The 12,977-nt window shown below is 51.9% G+C and overlaps 1 protein-coding gene across 1 annotated transcript in view; it reads left to right on the top strand.

The window, feature by feature from the left end:
- COQ8A (coenzyme Q8A) overlaps positions 1–6,735 on the top strand; it is a 50,254-nt gene extending 43,519 nt beyond the window's left edge. Inside the window, exons 6-15 of the mRNA XM_074262597.1 lie at positions 1,270–1,392; positions 1,884–1,969; positions 2,205–2,345; positions 2,584–2,665; positions 2,754–2,847; positions 3,116–3,257; positions 4,196–4,303; positions 4,557–4,622; positions 5,149–5,235; positions 5,546–6,735. Of these exons, the coding sequence (XP_074118698.1) occupies positions 1,270–1,392; positions 1,884–1,969; positions 2,205–2,345; positions 2,584–2,665; positions 2,754–2,847; positions 3,116–3,257; positions 4,196–4,303; positions 4,557–4,622; positions 5,149–5,235; positions 5,546–5,833 (1,217 nt within the window). The 3' untranslated portion in view covers positions 5,834–6,735. The remainder of the gene's footprint in view (positions 1–1,269; positions 1,393–1,883; positions 1,970–2,204; positions 2,346–2,583; positions 2,666–2,753; positions 2,848–3,115; positions 3,258–4,195; positions 4,304–4,556; positions 4,623–5,148; positions 5,236–5,545) is intronic.
- The last annotated feature ends 6,242 nt before the right edge of the window (positions 6,736–12,977 follow it).

Raw genomic sequence — 12,977 nt, 5'->3', positions numbered from 1 at the left:
ATGTCCTGCAGCTATTGTGTCCTTCGTAGTCGGGGTTTGAATGCAGTGAGTTACATACACGCCTCTGCTTCCCCACCTGCTTTCTCCCTCTTTCTCCTTTTTCTCTGGGCCCCTCTGCTGGCTCTAGGCTAAGTGCTGGAGGACAAAGGCCACCAACCCCTTCCCCCACCCCCCCACCCCCCCACCCCCGGCCCGGTCAGCCTTTGCTCAGGTTCTGTAGTGGAGGGGGCTTCCTGGGTCTTGGTGAAGGCAGCCTCGCCCTGGGAGTCCCCTGTGCCCAAGTACCTATGGGATGGCCTGCAGGAGAGGAGGCTCAGATACGGGGCGGAAAACCTGGCAGGGGAAAAGCTCCAGGTGCCGTGTGCCGGACCCCCAGGAGTTGGGTTTGGGTCCCAATTCTACCACTTGCTGCCTTTGTGAGGTTAGGCCAAGCCAGCCTCTGGGCCTGAGTGTCCTTATCTGTAGAATGGAGGGTAGGGCTAAGTGGCCTTGAAGGTTGTGCCTAGCTTTCAACACGATTTTATTTTCAAATTGTTTCCTTGTCCCCCACCCACTGAAAAGTCAAGAAAAATGGAAAATACACGCGCATACATACGGACATGCGCTCACACACAGGTCAGATTTCTGCCCAGCTCTCCCAGGATCCTTTGGGAGGAGGAGCAGGATGCCCTAGACCTTGGGGATGGTCTCCCTGAATGCTAGGAAGCTCTTCCAGCCTCCTCTCTGATAATTTCCCAATGATCCTGTGGCTTGGACAGATCTGTGGCTTGTGCTCCGCCCCCTCAGATAGGCTCCTTTCTGTTGTGGGCCCTTCCCCCCAGGCCTAGATCACGGGAGGGCGGATGGACCAGGCTCCCGGCCGCGGTGAGGGGGGCCCTGAAGCTGGCGAGTCCGGGCAGGGCTCCATTCTGAGGGCCTGTAAGGGCTTAAAGGTTTGCATTTCATCCCCAAGGAGGACTTGGGAAACACAGCAGATCATCTGGGTTTTCAGAATGCGTTAAAGGCCAAGGTCTCCCACTGCCTCCGGGGCCATCTCAGGCTGTGCACAGGACCCAGATGGCACTGGAGGAGAAAGGAGGCAGGAGATGCCCCCCCTCCCCACTGTGACCCCCTCTGGGTCACACACTCTCTCAGACCGTCCTCCTCCTCCTCTCCCACCAGAAGGGAACAGAAAGGGGAACTTCTTGTGTTCCTTAAAACAGCTGCAGAGCCTGGCGCTTGAGAAGGGCCCCCGGCCCCCACTAAGCTCCCTCTTTTCCCCTGAGACAGGGAAGAAGGCCATCCTGGACTCGAGTCCCTTTCTTTCTGAGGCCAATGCGGAGAGAATCGTGAGCACCTTGTGCAAGGTGAGAGGAGCTGCCTTGAAGCTGGGCCAGATGCTGAGCATCCAGGGTAAGCGTGGGGCCTCAGGCCCTGCTGGGGACGAGTCTGTCGGTGGGGGGCCGGACTCCCTCTTTCTCCTCCCCACCCATTCCCGGGTTCCCAGAGCAGAAGCCGAGGAGGGGGCCCGCAGGTGGCGTCCCTGCCCGGAGTTTCATGGCACGTGAACTTGTGGCCTCGTATTTCTTTGGGAGCTCGCTGGGCTCAGAGAAGTAGGCTTCCTGACGGCAGGGACTGTCTTGGTGCCGTCTGTCTCTGGGTCCCCGGCACCCAGCTGGGACTGCAGGATGCTCCAGGCCCATCCAACCTCACAGCTCTTACAGAAAACTTTGTTGCGTTTTCCTAAGAGGCTTTTGAAGCTGGTCCCAAGCCCCTCCCCCTCCCCCCAGCTCTTACGTTGGGGGTGTGGCTGCTGAACCCACAATCTCACACCCCCTCATTATCCATGCGTGTCCATTCCTTCCCCAAATCATTCTGCTCATCCCTTGACTCTTTCCCCTCAGATGATGCTTTCATCAACCCCCAACTGGCCAAGATCTTTGATCGCGTGAGGCAGAGTGCGGACTTTATGCCCTTGAAACAGATGACGGTGAGATTGGGGTGTCCTGAGACCGGCCAGCAGAGAGGCCCTGGGGGGGCTCTAAGCTTCTCCTGGAGCAGGGAAGAAAAGAAAGCACCCCAAATACCGGGTTGGAAGTTGGTTGGAAAACACAACTCCTCCCGAGTGCCCTGCTCCTCTCTTCATGAGCTTCTGACTAAGGGGAGGGGGCTTTAGACCTTAGTCCCATTGGGTCTCCTCTCTTTCGGACCCTTTTTCCCTCCAGAAAACTCTGAACAACGACCTTGGGCCCAATTGGAGGGACAAACTGGAGTACTTTGAGGAGCGGCCCTTCGCCGCCGCTTCCATCGGGCAGGTCCACCTGGCCCGGATGAAGAATGGGCGAGAGGTGGCCATGAAGATCCAGGTAGGCCGGGTGAGGTGTTGGGGACGGGGCTTGGACAGCGCTGCTTCTCCGAACTTCTCTGAGTTGTCCCTGGGGCTGCCCCTGAAGCCGTGACCAGCGCATCTCTGCGGCCTGGTGGGAGGGGGCCGGACGGGGAGCTGGGACTTTCTGATGGACAGCGTCTGGGGGCAGCGTGTGGTGTTAACATGCTGGGAGGCCCTGTGCCATCTCTGCCTGTCTGTCTGTCTCTCCCTCACAGTACCCTGGGGTGGCCCAGAGCATCAACAGTGACGTCAACAACCTGATGGCTGTTCTCAGCATGAGCAACGTGCTCCCGGAAGGTAGGAGCAGACATGGGGAGGGGGGCGGCCCGTCTCCCGGACTGGGGCTCAGACCTTCCCATTTTCCACTTGCTCTTGCCCTGCCCAGGCCTGTTCCCAGAACATCTGATTGACGTGTTGAGACGGGAGCTGGCCCTCGAGTGTGACTATAAGAGAGAAGCTGCCTGTGCCAAGAAGTTCAAGTGTGTCCCTAAGGGATCCCCCACCGTGGTCCCCTGACCATAGACTTCCCTAGAGAGGAGGCACAAAGGGGGGGCCACGAAGGAGACCCTGACGGGGGAGGGGGCAGGCAGACAGACGGGGATTGTCCCCAAGTGCCCTCAAATGCTCACCTTCTCTATGAGGAAGAGGCCTAAACCAGCTCTATTTTGTGAAATGTCACCTTCTCCTTGGAGAGCCCGGCTGGGGAGTGACTTTACCCTTCTTCCCCGCCGTGCCTCTGATTGCTAGGGAGCTGCTAAAGGATCACCCCTTCTTCTATGTGCCGGAAGTCATAGATGAGCTGTGTAGTCCTCACGTGCTGACCACCGAGTTGGTGACTGGCTTTCCCCTGGACCAGGCTGAAGGGCTGAGCCAGGAAATTAGAAACGAGGTATTTCACTGGGGAAGCTCCCGGATGTGTGATGGGAGTGAGGGGATGGGGTGGGAGCTGCCCCCAGCTCCATCTTGAAGAGCAGAACATCTGCAGGGGCCAAGGCGGGGGGGGCATTAGCTTGCATGGCTCAGGCAGTGTGTGCTAAGAGTTACTGAACCCAGGGCCATGGTGACCATTAGGAGAAAAGAGCACATAATCCGTTGGAGGGCAACAGGGGGCACTAGGGGAAGCCCCTTAGGGATGATGTGCATGTTGTATGTCAAAGTTCTCCCTGACTCCCTGGCATGCTGTGGGTCAAGATGCATTGGTTGAAGTGAAGGCCCAGTCTTTGGGTGCAATGACCCAGCGTGACATGTTTTGCCCAACACACACACACAGGCCCCGAGCTGGGTGTTGGCCGTGTGGCCGGGCATCGGGGCAGGGACTCACGTCAGGTCAATCAAAGGGGAGCACAGTTGCCGGCTGCTCAGGTGGAATGAGGTCCTCAAGGTGCCTTCATGCCTTTGGAGACTCGAATGGTGACTGCCTTTGGACAGCCCCAGTCCAAACCTGTGCTCTAAAGAGCATTGCAGAGTTCAGAATCTTAAAAATGATTTCTGTGACCATGGAAAGCATGCGTTTGGGACAGAGAGAAGGACGAGGGAGAGCGGCAGCATGAAGCAGATAGAGCCTTGGGTGGGCGAATAGAGGGATGGGCCTGTTAGCACACCCGTGGGGTCTCCTGCAATGCTGCGTCTTTTCCCTTTTGAGTCAGATGTCACCCTGAGGCAAACATCTGGCTGCTTTGGCCCCCAAGAGGCTCTGAGATAAGTCTGAGGAGCAGGGAGTGGAGGCAGGTCTCACCCATCAGGGGGTGACTGACAGCACTCCCTGCATCCCAAGATCCATGCTGGCGGGTGCCATCTGCTCCCCATTCCTGCCCTTCTCTCCCCCAGATTTGCTACAATATCCTGGTCCTGTGTCTGAGGGAGCTGTTTGAGTTTCATGTCATGCAGACTGACCCCAACTGGTCTAATTTCTTTTATGATCCCCAGCAGCACAAGGTAAGGACCCCAAGGCTCTGCTGTCCCAGAATAAAGGGGCCCAAGAGCCTGGCCCCGGTGTGCTCTGCCCTTTGCTCATTCGCAAGTGGCACAAAGTTGTAGTTGACAAGCCTTGGGAGGCAGGAGGATGGTGAATGGGGCACAGTCCCTTAGAGCAGCCATCGCCTGTCACCATGGGATGCTGGGGTGGGAGTTGGCGAGCCCTTTTGCAGCCTCTCCTCTCACTTTGCCGACTTTTTCTGGTCCTCTCCAGGTAGCTCTCCTCGATTTTGGAGCAACCCGGGAGTATGACGAGTCGTTCACTGACCTTTACATCCAGGTATGGAAGGCTGCTCACAGAGACAAGGGCCCGTGAGCAGAGCTGACCCCGGATCTCAGTGCAGCCTGGCCTCCAGGCTCTGTCTGGGCCTGCACCTGTAGCGTAGCTCCTTCCCATGACAAATGTGGGAACTTGGCTGGTGGTTGAGGCTTGAGAAATCCCCACGTACGTGAAGCTCCTTGGTGCGATTCTGGTTAAAGGGCGTCCCCCCAGCCCGTTCCCCCGCCAGGAAACGAGCCATCTTTGAGAAGTCCTGGCTGTGGCTGCCACTGCAGGAGACTGGCGCTGGCCTGTGGCTCCCCCAGACCAGCCTCACATTCTGTGAGACAACCCCTCTGTCTCCCCCCCCCCCCGCTTTTGATGTGGGTCTGGGCATTCAGAAGGCTGCTAGATGAAATGGGGGGGAGTATCAAGACCCCATCCCCACCCTCCATCACTTACTAACCCCGGGGGGAAGGGGAATGAGGCAGGGGGACTCGAATGCTGGAGCGGGCCACGAGCCAGGCCCTTACCTGCGTGTGTCTAGATAATCAGGGCTGCGGCCGACCGGGACCGAGAGACCGTGCTGAAAAAGTCGATAGAGATGAAGTTCCTCACAGGCTACGAAGTGAAGGTGAGCCGAGGGCCTCCCCAGGCCAGACCAGGCCCCAAGTAAACCCAGGCCCCGCATTTGCACCAGCAGCAGCGACCTGGAGGCTCCTCGGGTACCCGTCACCTCAGAAGTGTCCGGCCATAGGCCCCAGCTGCATTTCCTTACATTTTGATTTAGTTAATTTAGAGTTAAATGGTTGAGGTGAGGTCAGTAGTAAACTGCAGCATCCTTGGCGAGGATAAGCAAGGCTAGAAATGCCTCCCCACTTCTGTGGACCAGTCGCATCCTGAAAGCCCACTCAGCTTTTTCTCTTTTCTTCCCTCTGCCCCAGGCCATGGAAGATGCCCATCTAGACGCCATCCTGATCCTGGGGGAGGCCTTTGCCTCCGACTCACCCTTTGATTTTGGGAGTCAGAGCACCACGGAGAAGATCCACGGCCTGATCCCCATCATGCTGAAGCACCGGCTCATCCCCCCGCCAGAGGAGACTTACTCCCTCCACCGAAAGATGGGGGGCTCGTTCCTCATTTGCTCCAAGCTGAAGGCCTGTTTCCCCTGTAAAGCCATGTTTGAGGAGACTTACAGCAACTACTGCAAGAGGAAGGCAGAGAAGCAGTAAGCGCCTCGTCGCAAGGCCCGCCCTCATGTCCAGCAGAGGAGAGGTCGCCTCCGGCTCCCGCAAATCACTGCGAGAATCATTGTCCCAGAAGCTAAAAGTCCATAGCCAGTGGGTGTTGGTGCTGACCAAACCCATAACCTTCTACTTACTGAAAAGGTGTTTTCTCTTGTAGGAACAAGCTTGGAGGGAATTGGGGCGAGGGGTGGGTGCTGCTGGGTTGGCTCTGTGCTGAGTGGGGGGGGTGAGGAGGAGGAGGAGGAGGAAGGAAACTGAACCATGGCAAGTCTCTTGAAACCCACTACTGTTATTCTTTCTAGGAATTAGCTTTGGACAAAGATGAGGAGGAAAAGAGATTTGATTTTTGTTTTCTTGTGTGTGTTGTTTAAATAGGGGTTTTCCTTATGTGAATGTTAACTGTAGAAGAGGGAGTGCACCCCCCCCCCCCATAAACCACAGAGAGAAAAAGCCTTTCAGGACTTTCTGGACCTTGTAGTGCAACATGTGGGGGGGTGTCTGTGCGCGCCCGACGCGCCCATGTTCCTTGCCTCCTTTCTCCGCTCTGGCTGCAGCTGGAGAGGGAATTCTGTGCAGGACAGTGCCAAAAAGCTACTTAACCCAATCACCGTCCTGCCAGCAAGCTGGCTCTTAGGAGATTCTGACCGCTGAATGTACACCAGTGGGCTTCTCACCCTCTGGTTCGGGATGGTGAGAGGGGAAGAAAAGACACAGGAAACGGCAGGGGGAGAGGAGACCCCGACTGCCATCCTCACCCTCAGGTAGTGAAGTCTTTGTGAGAGAAGGGGCGCCTTGTGCAGGTACAGCCCGAGGCTGGGAATGCTAGTTTTGTACCTCCGTGTAACTGTCCCACTACTTACGCGTTTCAATAAAACACTGATTGTGGAGTTCGGCGGGCCGCCATGTGCTTGTCTTCCTTTGCCTCTGAGCCTGTCACTCCGACCATGATGCGCCTGCAGCTGCAGCCTCGGAGGGATTTAGTGATGGGGACCAGGCCAGACGGAGCCTCTGCCTCCACCTGCCAGATCAGGGACCGGCAGAAGCCGACCACAGGAGGCTGCCGGCCCCATCACCTACCTTGGTCTCTATCCATGACCACGTCTGACCAGAGGGGCCTGACTCGTGAACCAGGAAGAGATGAAATGGAATCTAGTCATCCCTCGGCGTGAACCCACAAATGTAACTGTGGATCGGAGCTCTCCCCGGGAGGCCCTGGTCCTAGAGAGGACAAAGCCTCTAAAGGGGCTGGAGGGCACAGAAGGTGGGTTTCAGAGATCAAATGATGGGGGTGGGGGAGGAAACAAGGAAAACTCTGACAAGGCTGCTCCTAAAGGTAATCTAGGACCCCTCAATCCCAGAGCAGTTGCCTCTGGCTGCAATGGATAGGAGGCTCCTACAGGCCGTGATAAAAACCAAAATCTTTTTGACATTTTTGGGGATTGAGAGTATTCACAAATATGGAAGTGTAACTTGGGGAAAATTAATTAGTAAATGAGCACAGCACATGGCAGGCACTGATGAGGTAGGGTAATGAATTTTCCTCGCCCCAGCACCGCCAGAGCCCCTTCACGAGTCCTGGAAGCCAGGCCTGCCACAAGAAATAAGGCTTTTTTCCAGTTGCTACAGGAAATGCATGAAAAGTGGGAAATTGTGAGCACAGGGAATGGTTGAACTTTCAGCTTTGTAAATAAGACAACTGTTCATGTAAGACACCCCAGGATCAGTGACACTTTAAGACTACAAATAGTCCAGTCCCTCAGGCTCCAGCCTACTGGTGTGTGTGCCACGGGTGTAAGCAGCAGCCTCGGCGGACGCTTAAGGTCATTTTGAACCAAGATTTTGTGCCTCGAGAAGTGTGTCTACACTTGGCTTTTTCCCAGAGATGGGGGCAGAGGAGCAGATGGTACCCTGGAGAGATGTCAGAGGGAAAGGACACACTCACACACACTCTGTCTCTGTGTGTGTGTGTGTGTGTGTATGTGTGTGTGTATATATATATATGTATATATATATATATATATATATTTTTTTTTTTTTGGCATTTTCTAAAATAGAATTCTCAGCAGGTGAAGTCACCAAACCATCAAGCAGTGGAAATGAATTCAAATCTTTTTCTGCCAATTTTAGCCAAATCCTTTGCTGTTCTTTCTACCCCAAGCCACCTTAGAAACTCTTTCCCAGTGACACCTATCTTTCTGGGTACAGTAAGCCTGTCAAAGAAATGAATTGCTTTATCACTCCCACACTGATCAGAATGCTAAAGTTGGGAGAATCCTGAAATGAGGGCTTGAAGCGAGAAGTTGTTGACGTGGGGTCTGGGGCCCTCCATTCAATGGTCCATGGGACAGATGCCCTCTATTTTAACCTCCACAGATCTGGGGCTCCATTAAAACTTGCAAGGAGGTATTTTTATTTGAGGCAGCAGCCAACAAAGTTGACAGAAGCGAGCAGTGTTTCATTTGAAGACTTGTTTGTAGCATCAAGTAGTTGCTGATGAGCTGCTCACAAATCCCACTATCCATTCACTTAAGCATAATTTCCCGAAGCAAAGACCTGGGTGTTTTCTCTGAAACCAGTGTCGCGGTCTCATCACATCCCCCAAAAGACCCAAGTCAGAGAATCAGAGCCCAGGAAACCGCCGTGGCGTTACCAGAGTGTTTGCTCTGCTGGGTTGGTTTCTAGAAGGGAGCAGCGCCTCCTTCCCTCTCCCCCCCAAGGGCTTCCCAAACTGCAGACTCACAATCAGAATGAGCCTTTAAGGCTGTCCTGCCCAATTTGTAGGAGGGAGAAGGGCTGGGGGCTGTCACATCCTTTCCAGGAGCAGTTCCTGTTTACAGAGCAAGAGCAGTAAGTGAAAAGGGAGGCCGGAGGCGTGGGGTGCAGGGAGGCCGGCGAGGGGCCTGCTTGGGCCGGGCCCTGCCTGGCAAACAGCTGGGCCTAAGGGGAGTCTTGGTCTGGTCCTGTGCATGGGCCAGTCTGCTCTCCCAGTACGGAGTCCCAGAGTGGAGGCCCTCCCCATTCCTCACTTGCCCGTTTCAGGATTCTGTTCCTCTCAACATGGTCCAATTGCACTCACTTCTCGATTTACCGGCGCCTAGGAACATAGGGCTTCTTGTGCATGGAGTGCTGGTTCTGTCAGAACCCGTGGCACCCCCATGCCCGTTGGGTGACCCTACACGGGTCGTTTCTCTTTTCTGTGCCTCAGTTTTCTCCACAAAATGGGCTTGTGCTCTGCAAACTTGAAAGCACCGTGTAAATGCCGGTGGTTATGCTTTAAGACCCTGAGACCTCTGCCAGACACATGGCTCTGTCTCCCCCTCTTGCACTTGTGGTGGTGGTGTTTTAATCCCTATTTAAAGTTTGCCCTCACAGGATCAGAGTGTAGAGTTGGACCCATAAACATTACAAGCCTACCCTGTTCCAGACACTGTGCTAGCTACTGGAGATAGAAAGACCCAAAAAAATTAAGATTAAATTTAAGTAATACTTGTTTTCAAGCCCCTTGCATTTGAGGAGGAGACACGAACATATTTAAGTATTTCTAGAATAAATACAAAAGGTAGCTCAGCAGACACCAGGTAACTTGCCTGGACTCCACCCAGTCCTTCAGAGAGATTTTCAGACAAAGGGTGGATCACCTTGACAGGCAACCCACTAATTCCCCAGACAACCCACTCAACTTTGGGGAAATTTTCTTTTTAAAGACTTTTTCCTGAAACCAAGCAGGGTTTACTTGTCCCTCACTGCAGACTCCCGTTGAGAGACCTTTTTCAGGGAGCGATCTGATCTCACCGCCGGGGTGCTCTGAACGATGACGTTGTCCCGGAGGAAGCGGCCGAGGCCGAGAGCTCTGGGCTCGGGTCTGACAGAAAAATGCTGTTCAGTCCTGGGGGACCTCAGGGGACGCCTTTAAGGTGACATCGCCCCGTTAGTCACAACTGGCTCAGTAATCATACCTGGAGTCAAGGCTTTAGTTCACCTAGTCCAGGTGACTCATCATTATTTCCTTATCCATTTTGGGTATAATCTGTTACCATATTTGTTCTCTCCACCCAATCTAGATAATCCTCCTCCTCGGCAAGGAGAACAGGAGGAAAGTGGAAAACTTCTTCTGCCTTCTTCCTCAGTTAATTATCATCTTGTCTGCCGCGAGCCAAGAGAGCCTTTACACTGCTGCTTCCCCTCCTGGCAGCCGCCCCCTTTCCACATTCAGCATGCCTTTGTATTTGGCACTTCATCCCTCCCTCCCGCCTGGGAACCCTGAAACTTGCTCTCCCCGCTTCTCAGACTCTAGCCGCCCCTCTCCTCTCCCACAAGCTCCAAGATGAGAAAAAATGGCGGAGTGACCCCGTTCATCATTTCATCCTAGCAGTGAATTCATTCATGTTGGTCAGAAATGGAATCAGAACAGAGCATGTAGACAGCACTCGTCCCGGCACGTTGGGGGGGTTACTGATTGCCGTTTCAGAGAGACCAAGAGGGTTCTAGAAGTTATCCAGAAAACGGAGGTCCCCGCCAGTATGACAGCCCGCCAGCGGATCCACTCCCCAAGTTCATCTGCTTCCGCATTCTCTCCGTGACCTGTGGTGGACTCTGACGACACTGTCCCTCTCGTCTCCAGCCATGTTAAACTACGTCCCAATATCCAAATCTTACTAGCATTTTAGCATTTCAACATCTTTTTGGATCCTTAGGATTTGTCATCCGGCCTGTTTTTGGACCAACCACAAATTTCACGAGTGTGAAGACTTTAAGGGGTCACTGGACCATTAACGGTGGCTTGTTGTCCGTGTTATTTGGTCAAGCAGTGTTTCATTATTTAGACACCAGCTCATTACAAAGTGCTCGGCACATGAGCAGTCAACGTTGGGGAGATACGAGAGCCACCCTGAACTTGTGCAGCAGAAACCCCCTGCCTTAGCTCCGTGTCGGGCCAAACTCATTCTTCCAAAGCCTGGACCTAACTAAGAATGATTGGGGGACTTGGGTTGGAACTAGATGTTCCTGAAGAGAAATCCGGGTGTGGAGGCTACTGGCCTCCGCTCAACCTCTTAGAGAGATTGCTGAAATTGCGAGATTTCGTCTTTCGGCTCCCAACTGGGATGGCTCTGATCGACAGGTAACAGAAGATCACGACTAGTGATGACTTCTCAGGATAAACTCTTAATTTAGATTATAAAGAAGGAGAAAGTTACTTAATGTTGGAAATGGGATTTTGTAGCCGCCAAGGACTACAGAGAACATCTTGTCCGATTCCCCCACGAGCAGGCAGGGAGACCAGAGATGGTCACCCAGCTACTAAAGAGCAGAGCTGGGATTCAGGTCTTTGGGTGCGAAATCCAAATCTCTTTCCACTCTAATCTTCGTTCTCTGACAGCAATCTGTATTCAAGGGTTATGAGACTATACAAGGCTCTTCCAACAGTTCTACGGTTGCATATGCTCACGGAGCAGAGAGGAAACGTCCGCAGACATAAAAGCTTCCCGTGACAAAGCATCACGGACAGAGCCGACAGACAGGGTGAAGCGACTGCAGAAAAGCGTGTCCCAACTTTGAGCAATTTGTCAAACTTACACGGACACGAGACTCTGGACTTCTGACTGTCAGTTTTAAGTGTATAGTCCTGATTCACTCTGACATATAAATCCGGAATAACGACTTATACTGTCATTGAACTTTACCATTTACAACACACCATCCCTTAAAAAGAAAACAAAACTGGGAGAAAGATGGAGCGGGTGATATTAACCTCATTTTACATATATGAAAAGTGAGCCTTGATAAGGTTAAGCCCAAGATAAAGAACAGAGCTGGGATTCCCGTCCCAGGTTTCTGGTTCTAGAACCAGTGTTATTTTCCATGACAACATTATACTTTTATTTGAAAACAATGAACTGATTTTTTTTAACAGTTTTAAGAAAAGTAAAAGAACAAGATTCAGTGCTATGAAGTTATGATAATAATTAGGTTATGCTACTTGGTTCTCTGAAATAATACTTTTTTTGTACTTTTATATTTTAGAAGTGTGAAATAAGCAATAGTGAATTTTGCTCCTGAAATCCCGTCTTACACTTGAAATGAAAATTTGTCCAGCATGCTTTGTGGGACCAGTTTAATCATTATATTAAAATGTTAATACTTTAGTTAAAATAGTAATAAATAAATATGGAGCTTTATATCTAGGTCCCCAAAAATTAACTTCACAAATATGGGATACAGGACTTCGTTAGTAGTTTGAAGAAGATTTGGGGGGTTTAGTGGACTACAAGGTTAATATGAGATAAAGTGGGCGAGCTGCATTAAGAGAGGCAGAGCATCCTAGAAGGATTTGGCCTTGGTATGACAGTGCCTCAAACATTGCTTAGTTTGTGACACCACAGTTTAGGGATAACAAAAGATAAAAGGGGGGGATTCTAATTAAGGTAAACAATGATAAAGGACCTTGAGTTTAGGCATATAAGGATGGATTAAAGAAACTTGAAAGAAACTTGGGGGGGGCTGGGTGGGAAGTGGGGAGAAGATTCAATAGTTGTCCTGAAGGGTTCTGAGGCAGAAGAGAGATTAGATTTGTCCCAGTGATCTTAAAGAATAGGGCAAGGAGCAAGTTGTGGCAAAAGTGGTTTTTATTTGTTTGTCTGAAGAAAGGGCAGATTTAGGCTGGATGTCAGGAAAAAATTCCTCAGCAACCTCAACTGTCCCAAAGAGGAATGGGAAGACTTAGAGGAGAGTGGGCTCCTCTTCCCCAAAGGTATTAGAGGCTGGAGGACCATTTGTTGGTTATATAAGGATCCTTTTTTCCAAGCAGAGATTAAGTCTAGATGATTGCTAAAGTAGTTTGTCTATGGAGTTTGGTACTTTCGTGTGTCCATGGGCACACTATTTACACATGCACATGAATTTAACTTATACCAATCCCTGTGCCAAGCAACTTGACTCTCATGTGAAAAATGAAAAGTTTTTGCTCACAGTCTATGGTTAAAACTGTAGCTAGTTCTCAAAGATGACTTTTTTTTTTGATCCCCTGTAAAAGAGATAGTCTTAAAGGTGTCTCCTAACTTTGGTTCTGGGGAGACTGACAACTTGGATTAAGAGATGGACAAATTCAGTTGCCTTTTCTCAAGCTTCCTCC

Source organism: Sminthopsis crassicaudata, chromosome 4 (genome assembly GCF_048593235.1).
Source record: "Sminthopsis crassicaudata isolate SCR6 chromosome 4, ASM4859323v1, whole genome shotgun sequence".
Classification (NCBI taxonomy): Eukaryota; Metazoa; Chordata; class Mammalia; order Dasyuromorphia; family Dasyuridae; genus Sminthopsis; species Sminthopsis crassicaudata.
Note: the sequence above shows the minus strand (reverse complement) of the source record. Positions and strands in the feature narration are given on the sequence as shown.